Raw genomic sequence first — 20,953 nt, forward strand, 5'->3', positions numbered from 1 at the left:
TGTTCTGAGCCCTTGTTCGGTGCAACTCCCTCACCTGGTTGCTTTCTGACACACGGCCAGGAGTACAGTGTTGTGGCCCTGGACATGGATTTGCTCCCAACTCACAAGCTCTCTTTCTCTTCTCCCTTCTCACCTCTCGTTACAGCTTTTCCATAAGTGATAGCCATTCCCTTGGCTTTAAATACCAGGATCAGACTAGAGTGAGGCCATTCAGGGACCTAGGACATAAAATTTAAAGAGACATTCACTCTAGGGCCCCAGAGCGTGACTGTCTCCTTAAATTCCCCTATCTGCTTTAGGCGCCTTACTTTCCTGACCCTAGTTTCACCTCCTTAGATACCTCCGCCTTCTCCCTGGACCTCCAGACACGTAAGTCCTACATGTCATCTCCACCTGGATATCTTACACAACTCAAACTTCAAATACCTAAATCACAGCTCCTGCATCACTTCCCACTCCCATGCCCAACCTGCTCCTCCCACTCGTCTATCTAACTTAACAGCATCACCATTTACTCAGTTACTCTAGGAGTTATCCGTGATTTCTTTCAATAAGCTCTATCTTCCATCTCCAAAATATGTTCCAAATCTGACAACCTCTCACCACCTCTACTGCTACCACCTTAGACCACATCCCCATATCTTACCTCTGTAAATATCCCCTGACCGCCCCACCAGGTTTCCCAGATTCCCTCCTCTCTCCACCCCTTTATACTCATTAGTCAGTGGCCAGAGTGATCTTTTTATATCATGAAGGAGATCGTGTCACTCTCCTACTTAAAACCCTCCAGTAGCTTCCAAATGAATTTAGAATAAAAGCAGACCCCTTACTGTGGTCGACAGATCAGGATCCAGCAGGTGCAACAATCTGACCCCAGCCCAGCAACCCGACTTCCACCTCTGCCTTGTCACCAGGAACTGCCGCCCGCACGGGCTCACTCCTGCCCAGGTTGTGTTCCTTTTCCCTGGACTGCTCTTCCGCAGATCTTTATACAGCCACTTCCTGCTCAACATTCAGGTGTCAGCTCAGGTGTCACTTTCCTGACCACTTCTGTCCACTCACCCAATCACTCAAAGTCCCACTTCCCTGTTTTATTTCTCCATAGCATTATGACTACATGAAAGTGTCTTATCACTGTGCAACAGCCCCTCAAAGCTCAGGGGCTTAAAACAAAAACTCATTAGTTCAGCTGGACAGTTCTCAATTGGATCTCTTCTACTGTTACGGCTGAATGGCAGCTGGGGTTGGAGTCACCTGGAGGCTTTTCTGGGCCAGACTTCTAAGATTCTTCCCTCCCACGTCTGGTGCCCCGGTGCTCCTGCTGGTGGCCTCCTTCTCCAGCAGACAACTGGACATCCTCCCGGGCAGCTCAAGCCTCCAAGAGAGAAGAAGTGGAAATGGCTGGGCCTTTTATAGCCTAAAATGGGTACGATGTACTTCTATTGCCATATTCACTGGTCAGAGCAGTCATAGGCCAGCCCAGGTTCCAGGAAATTGAGGAATAAATCCTACCTCTTAAAGGGGAAGTGACATGTATGTAAAAGGAGGCAAGAAATTGACCGTGGCCACTTTTGTCTGTAAAACATCACATTCATCTGTTCACTTGTTATTTGTCTGTCAACTCCTGTTAGGTTATAAGCTCCACAAGACAATAAGCACCTTGTCTATCTTACTTTATGGTTCTTTTCTAGCACCAGGAACAATATCTGGCACACAGTAGGTGCTCAATAAAGTTTGGCAAACTAAAGTGGACTGAAGTAAATTTCTCCAGATTGGTTTGGCCAGGTTTGCTGATGCTAAGCATACTGATGCCTCACCAGATAAGAGAAATACCACATTTCTAAAATATTTCATTTCCTCTGCAAGCAAGAAAAACTTGCCCTGAACACAAAATTTAGAGATAGATTTGGCATGTTTTCTAAACGGAAAAAATTTCTTGTATCACCAGAAATTATTTTCCCACAGCTTGTGCTACATCAAAATATTGAAGTTGACTGAAAATACCCCATTCTTAATCTTGGTGTGGACTAGAAACTTTTTTTTTTTTTTTGTCACAAAGGAAATACAAAAACCTCCTGTTATTTGAACTCCTCCAGATAGCGCCAAACTGAAAATGTCATTACAAGTTAAAATAGATTAAAAAAAAAAAAAGACTACTGAGAAATGTCATTAAAAGTTTGGTGATCAAAATGTAGAGTTCTGGGTTTTAAGGACAGTACTTGTTTATTTAAGTAATTACATATGACCGAGGGCAAAAAGAAAAATTCCTTCAAATCTCCCCCTTTGCTAGTTTTTACTGGTGAGTTTTATAAAATAATCTCATGTTTAAACCTTTTTGTAAATCCTTTGTAAATGAGTAAGTGAGAATGTATTCATCAGAAGGATTTTAGTGACTTTTGAAGTTAGAATAAAAGGGATTTAATTTTTTAAATTACACTTGCAGATGACCGCTGATGAAATTTCTTCTAATCTTTGTTTTATCTTCAGTTTTCCCAGATTTGCTCAAAGCGATCCCAGTGAGCATCCACGTCAACGTAGTTCTCTTCTCCGTGATCCTTATCGTTTCAACCCTGGTGGGGACAGCCTTCTTCATGTACAATGCTTTCGGCAAGCCCTTTGAAACGCTGCATGGTCCACTGGGGTTGTATCTTTTGAGCTTCATTTCAGGTGAGTATAAAATTCTACCTCTGAAGCCAAATGGGTTTTTCAATGGGTAAAAGATTATCAGCCTACCCAAATGTAAAGCGAAAATACATATACATGGATGGTCACTGTGGCATTATTTACAAGAGCAAAAAGTGGAGAGAAATATAATTATCCAACAATAGGGAATTCAGTAAATGTATTAGGGTAGTTTATTCAAATGAACACAATGCTGGCATTAAATTAATATTTTGGAAGATGTAATCAAAAGGATACACGCTTGTATCAAAAAGGTAAGTGAAAAAAGCAGTATGTAAGATTTTATAAAGATGAATCCAATTTGATTTTATATATAAATATATATTCTATACTCTCCATATATATAGAGAGAGCCTCCATATATACAAAAATACATATATATATGCAGACAAAGAGTCTATTTTGTTGGTAGTAGTTATTTCTGAGAAGGAAAATTATGGGTGATTTTCATTTTTTCTCAAACTTTTTAGTATTTCCAAATGTTCCATAATATGCATTTATTTATTCATAATCCAAAAAATGAATAAAAGCCATCAAATAAGACTAAAGGGCCAGTGTCCCACCCACACATGAGTTGCCATATTCAAGCTTGAAGAGATTTTGTGTAACCTAACGGTAGGTGTATCTGGACAAGGAAAACTCTAAGCGCATCAATAAACACATCCTACTCACTAACCAGGGCTGATGGAAAAGCATTTAAAATCCAGTCAGTGCCACAGGGTGCTTAGCACATATTTACAAGGAGGAGAAAAAGAAAGATGAGAAAATCAAAAGTGTCTACACAACTCAAATGTAGCCATTCTTCGACGGGAGGTCATTGATTTCACCCTACTCCAAAATGTGCAAAAAGACTCAATGCTTTTGTCCTATTCCTGGGAAGCAAGTAATTTTATTAATGATTTCATGGAGAGAGGAGAGAGAATACAACACACACCAGCCAACAGTGGATTGCAAATCCATATTAGACTCTTTCCTTTTACTCGGCAGCTGCCCTTTGGCTGCCAGGCCCCAGGCCCCTCCTCTCTCTTTGCACCCCTCCCTTCCCCCTGCACAATTCAACTCTAGCCACAAACTTGCATAGCTCCCTCTCTACAAAACAAAGCCCCTTTGTAGTTAATGGGCGCTCACTAGTCTTAGAAGGCAGTGTACTGGCCTCCATCCATTATCACTAGAGCACACTTCTTGGGGTCTCACCCCACCTACATCTTGCTAATCAGATTATTTCCCCAACTAAAGCAGTTCTCCCTCTAGTGCGGGTTCTGCTGATTTTCTCTGTATCTCTCACAAGAAAATAATAGTTTTCAATGGTGCAAAAATGATGACCACAGGGGGTCAGAGTCTAAATCTTTCTCATCTTTCTATCTCTAGCAAAATCATCCAGCATGAGGCTCTGTACACAGTACACGGTACACAGTGCAATATGTGTTCGCTGACTTGAAAACTCAGGGCCAGAAGGAGATGTTGACTTGCTTGCTTATATAACATAGTATAGAAAATCAAAATTCGGATGGGATGGAACTAGCAGGGCAGGCCCACAGAGACGGCAGCACTCAGCCAGAGAGAGTAAGATAAAGGAAGGCCAGGGGCTTTGCAATCAGGGCAGAGGGGCAAGAGCACAGACACAGGATGCCGACAGACAGACCAGGATGGTGATTCAGTTTCACGGGAAGGTCAGGTTCGAAGTGGGTACGGGGATTACTTCACCCCCACCCAGCAGACCAAACCAACCTGGTGGCCCTGGGTGGTGTGCTGTTTTCCTGAAGGCCCCTGAATCAACCAGGGACCAGCCAGACCACAGAATCCGTGCTGCCTTAACAGAGGGAACACAATGTCCACCAGTGGTCCTTCTACTGGAGTCCCCAGACCAGCAGCATCTGCCTCACCTGGGATCTTGATAGATGAGCAAATTCTCAGGCCTCCCTCCAGACTTTCCGAACCAGAAATTCCAGAGTAGGGCCCTACAATCTGGGGTTTACCAAGCCCTCCAGGTGATTCCAATATAAGCTCAGGTTTGAGAACTCCCTGCTATAGAGGGTTGATTAAACAGGCATTGGAGACAAAAAGGAGACCCTGGGGCAACTCAGATTTGGCAATGTGAGAAAGCAGCCACCATCCTTAGGGCTAAGAGAAGGTGGCACTGTACCCTGAGGAGACAGCGCTGTCACGTGACACCACGAGGCAGTTCTGGGAGTGTGGAAAGGGCTCAGGAACCCCCCAGCTGCTGCTGCCAGGAATGGTGGTACCCTGAGGCAAAGCCAGTCAAACCCTCCTCCCCTGCCCGGGGGTCCTCGCTCACCAGGTGCACTCCACTGGCAGAGCCTCCCAGGAAGCAGCTGACCAGGCAGAGCCAGGGTGTGGGGAGCCTGGACCCAGCATCGCCAAGTAGGGAAAAGAAAAGCCGGCATGACGCTGAGACACAACAGCTTATTAACCGGCACGGCAATCTCACACTCCGGCTCCTGCAGGAAACTGAGAACAGCCCATTTGGAAGACAAATGATTTGACAGTTCTAACGGACGACCCAACTAACGCTATTTGAAAAGGGAGATGACTCAGAGGATACAGAATTTAATCCAAGTCCCAGATCTTATCTCAGCCTTTGGCCAAGGCTAAGGCAAAGAAAACCTGAGCACAGAAATAGATGCGGGAACACACAGGCTCTGTGCTTACACTGTCGCTCTTCTATCTTTGAACTTGTTGCAGAAGCAGGTGCTCAGTGAAGGTTTGTGGATGAAGGAAGGAAAGGAAGAACCAGTTCTAGATCTGTGTCCTGCAGAGGATAAAGGCCTGGTGTTTCCAGATCATCTGTGTTTTGTTTTTGTTTTGTTTTTTAAGCCCTAAATTCTTATTTTTAAATACCAAAATTTCAACAATTTTTTTAAAACTGCAATGACAAAACATCTTTGCGGGTCAGAAGGACTGACTGTGACCTCCAGGGGTAGCAGGTCACTCCTAAATCACAAACTACCTCATCTCCCTTCAATCCACACACAGTGCCCAGAAGTCCCTGGAGGTTTGGAAATGTTTACCTAGAGTTGTGATATTCAAGGAGACCCCAGGTCTAAACCCCACTTTTGGGAGGGCGGGGGTTTCACAGCCCTTATCACACTCTGAACATAAGCCAATGAATCACACGCTCAGAGGCCTATATTAGGGGTTCCTTTAGTGTCCCCCTAAATCACATTACATTAGAGACCACCCCCCACCAGAAGCTCTCTTCCACTGAGTTTCCTCCCCTATTTCTCTGCCCAGGTGGCCTCCCGCACAATCAGCAGAGAAAAACTCCTTCCTCCTATTTCTTCTCCTTACACTCACCCCTGGGTTCCCCACGATGCCCCCTTTCCTTGCACTGATACCATTCCAGGGCCATTTCTTTGGCTGTCTACCTCCCTGCTAGATGGGGACCCAAGGCATGGCATCCTGGGACATGAAGATGGTGGGAAGGAAAGGGAAAAAACTCTTCCTGCTTGTCCACCAGGGATCTTCCACGCTGCCCAGAGCAACAGCGCTGGGAGCATTTCCTTGTCTTTCCTAGTGTGCTGCAGGCCAGACCCTGGGGGGAGGAACGGAAAGGAAGCCACCCTCTGGATGAGGCCAGCAATGGTTTCGGTCATCACAGCCTGCTTGTCCTTACTGCCCAGTATCCACTTGCCCTCCCTCCTGGACCAGAAGCTCCTTGCACTTCATACGGCCTCCACTTTGGTCCATATCCCTCCGCCTTCGTCATGTAACTTTTCTGCTGCATCATTGTTCCACGAAACCCACTCAAGCCTGTTAATTTGCTCTTTCTCCTCTTGCCAATTATAAACTACGTCTGAGAAGTCTTTCCCCCGAGTTCGGATTTTAGTAACATCCTAATGGTCTCTCCTAGCTCATTTTGGACAGTGATTCTTTTCCCAGACTGTGCATTAGAATCACTGGAAGAAAGTTCTAAACATCCTGAGGCCAGGTCCCACCCCATCCTAATTAAATTGGAGTCTCTGTGTGACCAGTGTCGAGAACCACTGATCTGGGTGCACGTGTTTCATTTATTCAACAAATCCTGACTGAGTGCCACCAGGTGCCAGCCATTATGAGAAGTACTGGTGATACCACAACCAAAACAGGACACTGTCCTGACTTCGTGGAGCCTACACTCTAGTAAGAGAGTCTACAGAAGTGTACATAAGTGATTTGAGCTCACAATAATCTCAGTAAGTGTGATAAATAGGCTACTGTGATACAGAATGAAGGAGAGGGGAGATCAGGTCTCCATATGGTAGTCAGTGAAGGCTACGCCACGTAGCTGAGTTCTAAAGATACAAAGGAGCTGAGGACCCTCAGGGAACTTCCCAAGGAGAGAAGAAAACACACGTGGGGATGCTTGAGAAAAAAGCCAGCTTGCTGTAGGGACAGAAAGAAGGCCTGTGTGGCTGGAGGGTACGCGGTCCTCATCCCACCCCATCCTGCAAAAATTAGAGTGATCAGTTGACGTCAGTTAATGCCAGACCTCAAAAGCCATGGTAAGTCTTTTAGAATTGACTCTAATTGCAATGAGAAGCTTTTGAAAGACCTTAAGGAGAGGTCTGATAACTGATTTACCTTTTAAGAAATATTTGGTGAAAGACTAGGCTATTGCACTGGAGATGAAGAGAGATGAATGGATGCTAAAAACATTTTGAAAGTGGATCCAAAAAGTTTTGCAGGTACCTTAAGCAATGAGTAGACAGTGGTGGCATTAACCAGGATGAATAAGACAGGGAAGAAACAGGCTTAGAGTTCAGGGCAAAAAAGAGGTGGGGAGAGGAGCTTAGCATTAGAAATCAAGTGTTCTATTTAGGGCATGTCAAGTTTGAGATCCTATGAGATGTTCCAGAGAAGATGTCAAGTAGACAGTCAGATAGATGAGTCTGGAGCTCAGAGAAGAGGTCTAGACAAAAGACATAAATTTAGGAGTTGTCAGCATACAGATATTATTCAAAGCAATGAGAATGGATGAGATCATCTAAGAAGAGAATGTAGAGAAAAACTGGCCTAGGACCAATCCCTGAAAAACACCATCAGTTAATTTTTGGGTGGAGGAGCCAGCAAAAGACCCTGACTTGGCATGTCCAGAGAGGAAGAAGGAAAATCAGTGAGATGTGGTGTCCCAGAGGCTACAAGAGGGGGACATTTAAAGAGTACAGGTCAACAGTGAGCCTTGTGAAAAGGAAGCCACCTGTGAGAGTAAACGAGAGGGAGGGGAGGGGCGCAGGGGAAGGCAGAATGGAAAACAGGGTGAAAAAAACTTCCCTCCAGGTTTATAATACAGTAGGAGAGCAAGGGAGACATACTCAGATTAAGGAGGTAGAGAAAGAGAGGGAGCCAAAATAGAGGAGCTGAGGGTAGAAGCAACTAGACCCCTCGTTTCCCACTGGAGCACTGATGTATGACGGTATGCCTTTTATACCTTCCATGCGAGAAGTTTCACAGACTCTCACCCAGGTGCGCACGTCAGAGAGCAGGTTACATGGAAGACTTGCCAGGGACCGATGGTAGCATATCCGAGACAGCTCAGTGTATATGCTCAGAGGAGGCTATGAGATGTATTGGTTCAGGCCTTTTGGAGGTGATGAAAACCACCAAAATGTGGACTTAGTGAAAATTTCTTCTCTTATAATATAGCATCATGTTTGAATTATACCAAGCAAAACAAGCAAAGAAAATGACTGCCTTTCTTTAAGAAGGGGATGTTCCTAATAGGAACATAATTAATTATGCTAATTACAACTATGGCATGGAACATAAATAAGCACAGTCATACGTGAAAGAGGAAGACAGGAGAATAAAGAGCAGTAAGAAACAAAAGAATGCTTACGTCACAGAGCAGTTTCATATTTTAATGAAACATGTTTAATAATATTCTGGCCTCTGTAATAAGTCGAGGGCATATTATTCTGCAACTGGTAGTGAAAACCAGTCTGCAACTTATTTCCACTTCAGTCCTTATGGAGGAGCTGTTGTTCAGAGTCTGAGAAAGACATACAGGAACATGCAGGCATTAGAGCCACAGAGCCTGAGGAAGGGGAGGACTGGGGGTGGGAAAAGTCACCAACGGAAATACTTGACCAGTTTCTCAGTGCAAACTTTAGAAAGACGGCCACAGAAGAAAGAGGAGCAACATTAGCCAGCTCATGATGGTAACAGGTGAGGAATTTTGATACGTAGGGCAGCATCCAAAGCGGCAGAGCCGTAGTGACCGGAGTGCACCCCAGGGCATTCAGGCAAGGACACAGCGGGACTGTTTACCCCGCTTTGCCCAAGGCCCAGCCGTGCATGACCTGGTACAAACCAGGAGATGCTCAATGTCGTCCTATCACAACTGCAGAGAGATCCTGTCCTGTTCAGAATGTGCACATGTGTCTTGCCTCTGTTTCATTTAGTGCCACAACCCAAGTGCTTGCTACTTCCTCCAAAGCCCACTCCAGAAACCCGCACAAACACGCCTCACTTCTGCCTGGTTCTCTTCTTCTCTCCACTTAACCCCCCCCCGATTCCTTTGCACTCGCTGTTCCCTCAGTGGGAAATGCTTTTCCCCTCAAGTATCTCCCTTCTCACTGCCTGACTTCTTCAAGAGACGCTAAAGTGTCACCTTCTCCCCAAGGCCTCCCCTGGCCACCCCCTTCCCTGCTTTATTTTATTCTCCTGAATATATCTCATGCCCTGATAGACGACAGAATGTATTTATTTTGTTATTGCCTCTCTCACCACTGTCTGTACCACTGGGAGCTCCATGACGATAGGGATTTCTGGCTGCTTTGTTCACTGCTGTATCCCCAGTGGCCAGGACAGTGCAGTAAGCGCACAAGAAGTCTTTGTTGAGTAAAGGAATAAAACAGAAGCAGCTCTACATATTTTCTAGTAACAAGTCACAGTCTCCTTTTCTGAAAACCAATTCAAATTAGAAAAAGATCACGCTTTAAGAGCATATCTTCTGTGCACAAATCACCCTTCTCACTAAAATGACATTTGCAAAACTCGCAAGATGTGGGCCCCTCAGCTCTCCCGTTACAGACAAGGAAGTGGGAAAGCTGAATCCAGCTGATGTCTACTTCATCCGCACCTGCTCTTTGGAAACACATGACCAAATCATCTCCGTGACGACCTCAACATTTACTCTTAGGTATTAGCTTGCTTTACTTGTCTACATGGTAGCCACTGGTCTCTAAAGCAGTTTGGAACTGGTGTAGCTTCCAGTTAAAGAAGAAATCATTGCTGGAGACCTGACCAATAATAACGAACTTTCTAGTGAGATTTACACAATTTCACACAAAATTAGCATCTACATCTGAAAAATTGTGGCTTTTCCGACCCCATTTGTCATCTCTCAAGACTCCTGAAAGAACGAAATTGATCAATTGATCATTCTGCAGAGGAAACAGAATGCCTCCAATAGTTGTCACTGTAGGAGAGGAAAACTTCCACTTCCCTTCCAGGTTCTTTGGCTGGCCTCATAATTAACTTGACATTAAGACAAATTAACAGGAGAAAAACAAATTTAATTTCATACGTGTACAGGAGCTCATAAAATATGAGACTCCAAGAATTGACCCAAGCAGGTAATTTTTATCCCTTTCAGACAAAGAAATAATAAATTTGTGAAAAATTGACAAGACAAAGTGTTTTGGGCTTTGGGTAGTAAATTAGTGAAGAAGTAACAAGGTTTGTTTATACAGCCATCTCGGTCATGAATGCCTTATCTCTGGTGATAAGGATGCCTTCCACCCTCCAGGTGCGGGGAGGGTACCCTCCACACGGGGAATTTATTTCCTGCTTTCAGGGAGACAGAAGAGGGTCAGACTGTCCTTCTTGCACTAGCTGTTTCTTAAGTAACTTTACTTCTAAATAATCAATATGTTGAAGTGGTATATTTTGGGGTGGCAAATTCTGCTCCCCCCTCACCCTCTCTAAGAGAGTTTAAAGATGACATGTTAGCTTTCTGGAAATCTTGGCCATTCATTTAAGTGAAATTGAAATTCGAATTCATTATTTCCCAAATGCTATCTTAGTGATAATAGGAGAATACTCTAGATTTTTTTTTTCACCTTTGAGGACACATTTCTACCAAAACCTATGGTACCCTGGACTTCTACGGATCCTGGCAGGATGTTCCCACTCACAAAAGCATAGTCACCCTCAGGGGTCACCAAGGAATGAAGAAGCAGCTTTCTTGCTGGCTGTGCCCTTCCTTCCCTATGCTGTAAGGACTGGAGGGGAGAGGTGCCCAATTCTGCAGTCCCAGACAGCTGCCAGAGGAGAATCCTGAGTGTGCAGTGTCTAGCACACTACATATGTTTGTTAATTGACTGATAATTCATGGTGTGACAGCCCTATAACTCAGCTCTCCTATTCAGACAGAAATTAACTCAGTCATCAAAGTCATTAAAAAGAAAAGGAAAAAAAAAAAAAAACCCACTACAGTACCAGCCAGATGGTGGGGACATCAAACAAGTGAAAGGAAAGTGGCTCGTCTTTGAATAAGACGCCCAGCAGCAAAAGCTGGGTCCGGTGCTGGTTACATACCAAATTCTAGCTTGAACAAGGCTTGGCAGGCTCTCTTAAATCTGCTGTACTCAAACCTTTCTTGGGAGCTGCAGCAGTGCTGGTCAGGTATGTGGGGAATCTGTCCAAGAGGTCCCGGCTGAGTTTGGGCTCCTGGTGGACATGGATAACTGGGCCAAGGAAGGCAGCATGCAGACCCGATCCTAACATCTTTGAGGCCTCGGGCAAGAAAGAGCACGAATGCAAGCCCACGTGCCACGTGTCTAAAGATTTAAAAGTTATAAGCTATTCAATAAAACTTGTTTGGTCCTTTTCCCTTGATAAACATCTCTCTGTAAGGATCTGGAAGGCCAGACTCAAATTTAGAATTTTGAGCCCTGGGAATTCCGCACCCAAATGTGCTGATGGGAGGAGACGCGGCCCCTGCCTGTTCACTTCTCTTCCCGTGCCTGGTTCCGCCCACACCGCAAAGGGCCCCAGGCACACACGTGTGGACGCTCCACTGCATATCCGAGCTCTGACCGTGCCCTTCAAACAGTGGTTCCTTGACCACCCTCTGGCCTCAGGGCTGGGCAACACCAGATCCAAATCCATCCCTGGGTAGACCAACCCAGGGAGATGCCTGTGCCAACCCAGGAAATGTGCTCAGGGTTGTGTGGGGAGGAAACTCCTGGGTCCTGGGAGTAAAGACTAGAGTGTGGGTTGGGGACTTCAGATGGACTCATGCCACTGACTTCAAGGATTCCTCATCCCATGGGGAGAGGTGTCAACAGGAGAGAGAGGGCAGGACCCTCTAAATCTGGGACTCATAGCAGGAGTCCCCCTTACTGGGGTCTAAGGGCTACACTGGAAACGGGCTGAGCCCTGTTCTCACCATCACTCACATCCCTTACACACCTCTCTCCACGTCCCCAGCAGTCAGGCCAAAAAGAGAGGCCCTTCCTGGGTATCTTTTGGCCCATAAGCCATAAAGAGTTACCTGTAGTCCCTCATTTCTTTTAGAGCCACAGACAGGCAGAAGCAAAAACATTCTAAAGTCACGGAGTTGTTTCCCCTCACATCTCTTAGCAGTCCCTGAGGGGTTGGCAGAGACGCGGGCTGGGTTTCCATGCTCTGACTCTGAAATGACCAAGGTGACCTCTGGGACAACCCCAGGATCCAGAGAGGAATCACAGCCCGTTCTCTCAACCGCTAGATCGTGTGCTGTTTTGGGGAGTCTGCACGCTTGAAATATTAGCACCAGCAAAGCGCTACTGGCCTTAAGTTACTACCCCAGCAACTCTGACTTATAAGAATTTGAAATGAAGTCTCACTATGACGCTGTCTCCTTAACAAAGTCGTACCTTTAAAATATTTAACAACTTGAAAAAGGAAACCGAGTTTGAATTTCCCTATCAAGCACGAAGGAAATACAGTATTTTGCTTCTGTCTAAAATTCGCCATCTCCTCACACAAAGAAGGTTCTTATAGTAAAAGCAATGGCATTTTCTCCACAATTTTCAAATAAAGGATAAAGAGAAAACAGCATCGCAGCCTTTTTGTTGGCTCTAACAATAAAGGAATAATACGGTTTTGCCAGGGGAGAGCTCTGGTTTTAAGCTCAGAATACAAAACTAGGCAGACAAATTAAGGAACATTCTCTGAGACTGCTGAGAAGTGAAGTTTCAAGAATATTGTATCATTTGATTACTCAGAGGTGGGTGATGATGAGGAACAAGCTGGTGGGCCAGTCCTAGGTGAGATTCTACTGGAAGAAGTGGAGTTTCACCTTTCCTGCTCCCCCCGCCCCACCCCCTGCCCTACCTGATCCAGTCTCTACCCCAACCCAAAGCCAGCCTTTGGGAAAGGAATGGGGGCTGTCACTTGCCTCGTGTCTGGAATGCACTCCCCACACAATCCAGCCCCCCTCTGCTAACTTTTCCTTCAGCTGCTTTCAAGGAACCTTCTGTGATGCTGCCCACCCTCTCAGTAATAGCTACCTACACCCCCCTGACTGTTACACTCACTGCGGTTGGTTTGTAATTGTCTCATCTGATTTCCCTGCCTGATTATACTCTCTGTTAGAGCAGAAACCATATGCCTTTTCTCTAATGTTGAAATCTGCACCACTATTCCCATGCTTGGCCCTTAATAAGTCTAATTGAATAAATGAATGACTGAATTAATGCATGGGAACTTAAGCCACTATGTCGTGGCTCCCAGGGTATTTGAATTAACCGTAATTGACGGCAAAAGCACTTACCCCTCCTCAAGGAGTCATAAACCTAATGGGAGAGCATGTGGAGGAACCAGGCTCTGTAATAAGTTCTTTGCGGGCAGCCTACCCGAGGTAGTCCAGGCTCTCCTTGGTGTGAGGTGGGGTGAAGTAAGGGATGAGGATAAGGACTTGCAAGATGAAAAGAAAACTTAAAAACCATAGGGAAAGCTACCAATTAATAAGCATTTATATGTGCCCATTCTCATAAATGTAAATCTTGAATCATCTTTATTATCCACATTTTATACACAAGGAAATTGAGACTTGCAGGTTAAGATTGCCTACTTTCACATAGCAAGTGGAGGAACCAGGGTTTGAACCCAAATTGGTTTGACCAAGGTCAGAAAACCATCTCAGCAAGTCTCCTACTAACTAGCACCCCATGGTGGCATCCTGGGATGCAACCGTAGCTGTGGAAGCCCTTGGGGTCCTGGCTACCCATGGTGCGCCTGCCTCTGCCCCTCTGGCCACCTGCTTCTGCCCCTTGTGCCACCCACCCACCTGGGGGGCTCCCCTTCTCCGTCCTCAGGGAGAGAGGGACTAGCAGAGTTTCCAGGCCCCACTCAGTACAGCATGCCCCTGTCATGCAGAGATCTCCCCAGACCACGGCCACGCCAGTTAAGATTAGATTAGGCTACCAGCAAGTGATAAATGAGGGGGAAATAACAATCATAGCTTAAATTAAATAGGTGTTTACTATTCTCTCACATAAGAACCTAGAGGGTGAAGTCCAGAGCTGGTTTAGTGGCTCCAGGTGTCTGATATCCAAGATTCCTCTTTTTCTATAATACACGGCTTCCATTTCTAAGGCCACCTGGTCCAAAAATGTCTGCTGGAGCTCCAGCCATTGCATCCATATATCAGCCACAGGAGGGAGGATGGGGAAAAGACAGTGCAGGCCCCTAAAACTGCATACTTTAAGGAAAGTTTCCTGCCCCTACATCCCAGGCCCTCTCAATCAACCAGTGTAGACAGACTTTGTTCAAAGCAGAAACACACCCAGGTAAAAACCGAGTTCTGGTATAAACAAGAACAGACACTCTCCCCCTCAACCCCTTATCCGACGCCACCTTTGCTCAGGGACACCTCTGGGCTGCTGTGGCCAGGTGGGAGCTGGAGGAGGGGGAGGAGTCATGCAACCTTCTGAAGGAAGCCCGAGGGTGTTTCACAAGGGGGCTGGATGACTGGCATTTCTCCTGCATGACCTGTGAAGTACAGAGAAATTGGTTCTCTTGAAGCCACATCATAGCAGTGGCTGCTTTGTAGCCTGATTCCACCACTGTGCTTTTAAGGTGCCCAGCAATTCAGCCTTCTCATCATGCAAAGTGGAGCATCTCCCAGTCTTTGTAAGATCAGCTTGCTTCTACCCCCCAATGAGTCTTCTTACTCAGAGCCATAACCCAGGCACTACCACCCATTGGTTGGAGAATTAGGCTCATGATTACAAACTTGAAATCTATTTTTGCAGAAGAATGCAAATGAGGGTGACAGGAAAAGGTTTTCTTTAGTTTGCATGTAAACCCTCTTCCCTGCCCCTTACAATCAGAAAATATTTGTCCCAACACGTTGTTTGTTCCTTCTGTTGCAGGCTCCTGCGGCTGTCTTGTCACGATACTGTTTGCCTCTGAAGTGAAAATCCACCACCTCTCAGAAAAAATTGCAAATTATAAAGAAGGAACGTATGTCTACAAAACGCAAAGTGAAAAATACACCACCTCGTTCTGGGTGGTTTTCATTTGCTTTTTTGTTCATTTTTTGAATGGGCTTCTAATACGACTTGCTGGATTTCAGTTTCCTTTTGCAAAATCTAAAGACACAGAGACAACTAATGTAGCTGCGGATCTAATGTACTGAAAGGCAAACATTTCTGTGATTTTCACAGTAAGGGAGTAGAATGGCTTTGGTCACCTGGATGTGGTTAAATCTCTCCATCCTTTTAGATTCACAAATTAAAGCACCCCACTCTCTGTGACAATATTTACAAACTATGTTTTAAGGGTACAGGTTGGAAAGTAAAGGGAGCAGAAGGAAGGCTCTGGAAGGTTGTTTGACCTGGTAGGAAATTGCTTTGCCTGGGTACTCAAGTCATTTGACTAGAATGGACAAACTGTTACTTCATATCTACACCACAGCGCAAAATGCCTCCTCCATCAGGGAGGGACTGAAAGGCATGGGGAAATATATTTTTAATACAAACAAATACTATTTCTGATATATCCACACATTTGTTGCCACAGATATCGGAAAACAGAGCTGGAATCACTTTCCTAAAATGATAGTGCATTAAATGAGCATTGATTAAAATATAGCAACGTACTTTTGAAAAAGTCATTTAAAGCACTGTCTTATTCTTCATACCTGTTGGATGGATCTGCAAAATCTGTAAGCCTTTAAAAGCAAAAAGAAGAAACACAGTGCTTTTAACAGACATAATTGCTGAGACCACTGAGAAATCATGAAAAATGATTCCTTCTAGTAAACTGGATGCAAAATGACTCATTGGGGCTGTTGCTTCTAACTTTAGTGTCTTCGAGCACTAATTCCCAATTACGAAAATTATTTTACATTCTGGGATTACGATGGTATCACTGTGTCATCTTGGGTTTTAGTCTATCACAAAGCATGACCCAAGTAGCTTTTTTTCCCCTGAATTACCCATGAAATTGATCTGCAGCTGACCAAAGGCCACAACTGAATCTGGAACTCACCCTTCCTCTGTCCTCCATCTGCTGCCGTCAAGTAAGCAGTCAGGAAGAGGCAGGGAATGGCTGAGAACAAACCACCATACCAGGTCCCTCTCCACAGCTGTCCAGAACTTAGCCCCCATATGAGAGGTTTGGCAAGTGCTAGTGTTAAAAAAAAAAAAAATTCTTTTTCTTTATTGAAACCATTTACAAGAAGCAAATGACTGTATACCCGAGAAATAACATGCCCTAAAGGTGATCTGTGGCCCACAGGCTGACATCAGAACACACTCTTTGTTTTCAGATGTTAGTCTCTCCACCTTCAATCAAGATATTACAGCTAGAGAATTTCTAGAAGACCACAAGTCAGTCCAATGATAAAGAGGATGCTCGTTCCCGTAAAGGGCTAGTGGAGCCCAGTTCTGGAAGTCTTCACGAAACAGTTCAGTACAGAAGCATCTCGTGGTCCTGTCTGCTCCTTCTAGGAAAGGCAGGAAAGCACAAGGAGCATCACCACCACGGGTAACCGGCCTGAGATCCCGGAAGGCCCCTACAGTCCCATTTGACCCACCCCCCACCTCTCTCTCTCCTCAAAGTTTTGAAAAACATCTAACACCAAGCTTTCTTCTTTAGAAAACAACTCCCTGACTATTCTCCGTTCTATACAAAGAGAAAACTCAGAGCAGCAGCTGAACATCCAACGACAGCCTAATGGGCAAACTGGTGGGAAGTAGAGGCAGGGACGCTGGTCCCTGCAAATTGGCTCACATACACACAAATAAGACAAGATACCCTCTGGGCCCTCAGAGGAGAGCACTTAAGCTGCCCCCTCTCCTCTGGATGAAACCCTTTGTCCCACGTGGCCTGCGAGTAACCCTTCCAAGAAGGATGTGGCCAGGACTCTCTCCGTGGCTCTCTCTGTGGGGACCAGAGGCTCTGGAATGACAGTCATCGCCCCAGGTGGCAGCCCCGGTCTCAGGTTCTCATGGGGACGCAGGGCCCCCTGCTGGCTCTGGGGCGGCAAACACAACGACTGGGCAGGCGGGTGCTCGTTTCCGGTGTGGGCACACCCCTTCACCCCCAGAGCATCAGAGCTTATTTTGCCGTGGGAAAGAACGGCAAGAAGCCCTGAAAGTCAGGCCTTTCGGGACACAGCCTGCGGCAGTGGACGCGCAGACGGGGCACGCGCGGGTTGGGGAGCGCGCAGGGCGCCTTCCCTCTGCAAGCACTTTACGATTTACAAAGGTCTTTTGCTCTCGTGGTCTCATCTGCTCCTTCAGAGCAGCTGCTCTCATGTCACTTGACAAGCATCCAAGGCTCATCAGTCTGGCTGGTGGCTCACAGATTGCACAACCCGAAGGTAATCCCTCGCCTCTCCCGCGGCCCATTTGCAGAGAGAGAGGCCAGGCGGGGAGGCTGCCCCTCCCCGTTCTGGTGGACGGAGGAGGGGCCCACACTGGCAGCGTCAGGGTGCACCAGCTGGGAGAGACCCTGGCCTGCCATTAGAATGGACACTGGGCCCAGTCATCCACCTATGGAAACCTGAACAAGTAGCCAGGGAGAGACTCTGGGTGGAGAGCAGGGAGCTTAACCTCTCTCTCAATTTTCCTCAGCCTTTCCCCTTCCAGTAAGACCCAGTAGAGGTAAAAAGGGTGGCTGTCACAGAAACGCTTCAAGACGGGTTCCAAGCCATCCACACTGTTCTTCTCACTGCCTCGCTGCCCCTGATCCCTTCTGTTCAGATCCTAAAAGCCTGTGCTGTTTGGGCGCTCAGGGTGCGATCTGGTGATACGCTGGGGCTCAGCCCCCATTCATCATGGTTCACGGCTCAGGGCCAAAGGCTGGTTCAGCAGCTAATCTCCCTCCTCCGAGTGACAAGGGACAGAGCCTGGTCAGTTTAGAGAATAGATACCTGCTCCTTGAAACAGAGAAAGACTGGGTAGGTGTGGGGCCCTGGCATCCACGATGAAATTCCCCTGCAGGGGAACACCCTCTTGCTGATAAAAATGCTAATGCAAACTCAATAAACATATACTTTGATTTACAGACTTTGTGATTTCCCCCCACACCCCCTTAGATGCCCAGACATACCTGCCGTGTCACACCCAGAGCTGGGGCTCACTGGTCTATTTGAAATGTCTGAATAAGCCCGAAGCCGACTGGCTGTCCATGTCAGAAACCTCCAGAAAGTGTCCCCTGCAAGCCCTAAAACACAGTCTCAGACGATGGTTGCAGAGACCCCAGGGGATAGCTACAGTGCTCTGGAAGCCACCCAGCAATTAAAAGGCACATGTCTTGAAGGAACATGTTTCTTTACTACAATCTTAGTCTGAGGGACTTAGGCTCACCTGGAAGGAAAAAAAAATGAGTTGCAAATTGGCTGTGTCCTTCAATGAGCACAAGTCCCCTCTGCCCCCTGTGGCCATCAGTCTAATTCGGGAGGAGAGTGAGAGCCGCGGTTGCTCTGCTAGCCTCTGTTCCCTCTCTCCTCCAGGCTGTTTGTAAGGGGGGCACCAAGGAGGTGGCTGGGCCCCTCGAGTAATTCAAGCCCATGCCCCACCAGAGACACACCGTCTCAGGGCACAGGAGCCACCCGCCCTATCATTGCAGCCTCCTCGGGTTCCAATTCGGCATGGACTTTACCTAGTGCAAAAAAGGGTATCACACCTAATTCACAGGTACACATTCCAGGATGCCACAGCTCACAGATTTGCCCTTAAATTGCTATCCTTCCATGTAGCCAAGGAAAATGAAGAGTGTCCCTTCACACAGGAAGGACAGGGTCTGATGCACATCTTCGCCAGACACCCTTAGAGAAGCTGGCGTAGACCTTCACGTGCTGCCACACAGGCGCTTCCTTTGCCCTGCTCCTTTGCTGTCCCCCTTTCCTCGCCAGCTCTGTGGCAGACAATGCCGTGTGCTTCTCACCACGTTCCTCGGTGGCATGCAGCTAAGCCACATTTCCTGGCTCTTTTGCAGCTGGTGCCATGGGAATGAGTCTGGACAGACAGGAGGCAGGCTGAAGGGACCCATGCCACTTCCAGGCCTGGCGATGAAGACCCTCCCATGCAATCCTCCAGCTCTGTCTTCCCCTGGTACTGCAGCCTTGGAAGCCACGGCATCCAGGTGGCGAGGCTGCAAAACAGAGGCAGGCTTCATGACCTGCCCTGGAGGGTGACGAGAGTGGTAAATAAACTTCCTGTCAAGCCACTGAGTTTGGGTGGTTATTTGATCCTATCTTAGCCTCGCCAACAAAGCCCTGTTCTCCAGGAAAGTTCCGCTCCATGCCAGTGAGACACTAAGTCTCTTGAAATATAACCTGAGGCGAGGGACGCCCTCCACCACCAGCCCTGAGTGGCTGTCTGTGCCACCGCCCTTCCCGAAGCCACAGCCCTGTAGCCACATCACTCCTCACCCACTGAAATGAAGACCAGAGAGTGAATTTTCTGCATAAATATCTAAAGAGTAAATAAATACTTTTGCTTATGCTGGTGTCCTTCAGGATTCTTTCCAAATGACAATGAATCAACCCCTTTTCATTCATTCAAAGAGGTTTTATCTTGCGTCTACAGTGGATCTAGCTGTGCGTGAGGCACTGAAGATGGAGAGGGGATGGAGGGCGTGAGAAAAACATGTTTTCTTGATCTTCACTTGAGAGCAGAGAAAAATGTCTTTCAAGCCTCTCCATCCTTATTTTCTTTTTAAAGCTTCAATTTATTATTAAAGACAGAGCTTTAAAATTTTGTGGTAAAAAACCTGACTAATCCGATGAAATTCCTGAACTATATAAATTGCCTCCAAATCAACAATTGACCTAGAGTTTCATTTCTCACAAAATGGTGTAAGACTTGTGTACTTACTGTTAGTTAAAAACTGAAGTTTTTTTTTTAACGTATCTGAAAGAGCCAGGAAAGGGGGGCTCCCATCCCTGTCCAGGTTGGGGTGTCACGTGGGTCGTGCTTGGGCAGGCAGCCATTTCCCCTCCACGGCACTACCTGCCCTCACTGCCCCTCCTGAGGGGTCAAGGCACTTGGAGGAGGGCTCTTCCACAGTCCTGGGTCAGGTGAGTCCTGAGCAAAGCCTTGGGGCCAAGTCCACTGACAGGAAATGTGCTCCCTGTGGTTAGCTGAGGCTTCTCTTGGACAGCAGTGAGGATGACTGCCTCAGTTTCCCCAATGAGACAGTGCTGAAAAAGATGGTACTTCCTCCAGCAGAGATTCTAGGTTGAATCTAGGTGTCTTTCCTCTTCCTGCCCAGCCCCAGCCCTAGGAATTTTCTAGCTAGTTTGGATTCAAAAGCAAACTTACTCTGCATGAATGTCTCTGACTCTGTTTCACCCTCGAACTAGTGACTATTGAACTTAACATCACTTTTTAAGTTCACCTTAGTCCCCAGAGTTTACGTGCAGCTACATGGACTGGGCAGAGGTGTCTGCAGTACAGAAGTGAAAGCGTGACTCAGGCACAGGAGAGCAGAAAAGCCAACAGAACCAGGGAAACACTGCCCACCCTCAACGTGCACACACACACACACACACACACTAACATGAAACTGGGAGCTCTTGGCTTCGTATTTTTTTTCACATTTTAGCAAACTTCATAGCAGCCCGCCCACTTCTGCCAATATGCTATTTCCTCTTTAAAATATATAAATATATAAAAACATAAAACATATTCATGCCATATCAATCCTCTACTCTTTTTCTCAAAGGAAAGAAATCTTCCTAATTTTACTTAATATCTGGGTCAGGGAGCATTTAACATGAGAAACAAAACCCCACTTAAGACATCTTAAGCCAAGAGCAAGAGAG

The 20,953-nt window shown here is 46.4% G+C and overlaps 2 protein-coding genes across 5 annotated transcripts in view; one reads left to right on the top strand and one right to left on the bottom strand.

Moving 5' to 3' along the window:
* Positions 1–16,154, top strand: part of CLRN1 (clarin 1) — a 36,316-nt gene extending 20,162 nt beyond the window's left edge. The window contains exons 2-5 of one of the 3 annotated variants that reach the window (XM_010951979.3): positions 2,488–2,667; positions 3,670–3,694; positions 11,839–11,852; positions 15,048–15,313. In XM_010951979.3, the coding sequence (XP_010950281.1) occupies positions 2,488–2,667; positions 3,670–3,694; positions 11,839–11,852; positions 15,048–15,313 (485 nt within the window). Of the gene's footprint in view, positions 1–2,426; positions 2,668–3,669; positions 3,695–11,838; positions 11,853–15,047; positions 15,314–16,133 lie in introns of those variants that run through there. The other 2 variants (XM_045514448.2, XM_010951980.3) reach the window with 2 other exon arrangements.
* MED12L (mediator complex subunit 12L) overlaps positions 1–20,953 on the bottom strand; it is a 625,134-nt gene that overhangs the window by 411,818 nt on the left and 192,363 nt on the right. The gene's annotated exons all lie outside the window — the stretch shown is intronic.

The sequence above is a fragment of the Camelus bactrianus genome, chromosome 1 (genome assembly GCF_048773025.1).
Source record: "Camelus bactrianus isolate YW-2024 breed Bactrian camel chromosome 1, ASM4877302v1, whole genome shotgun sequence".
In the NCBI taxonomy this organism is placed as follows: Eukaryota; Metazoa; Chordata; class Mammalia; order Artiodactyla; family Camelidae; genus Camelus; species Camelus bactrianus.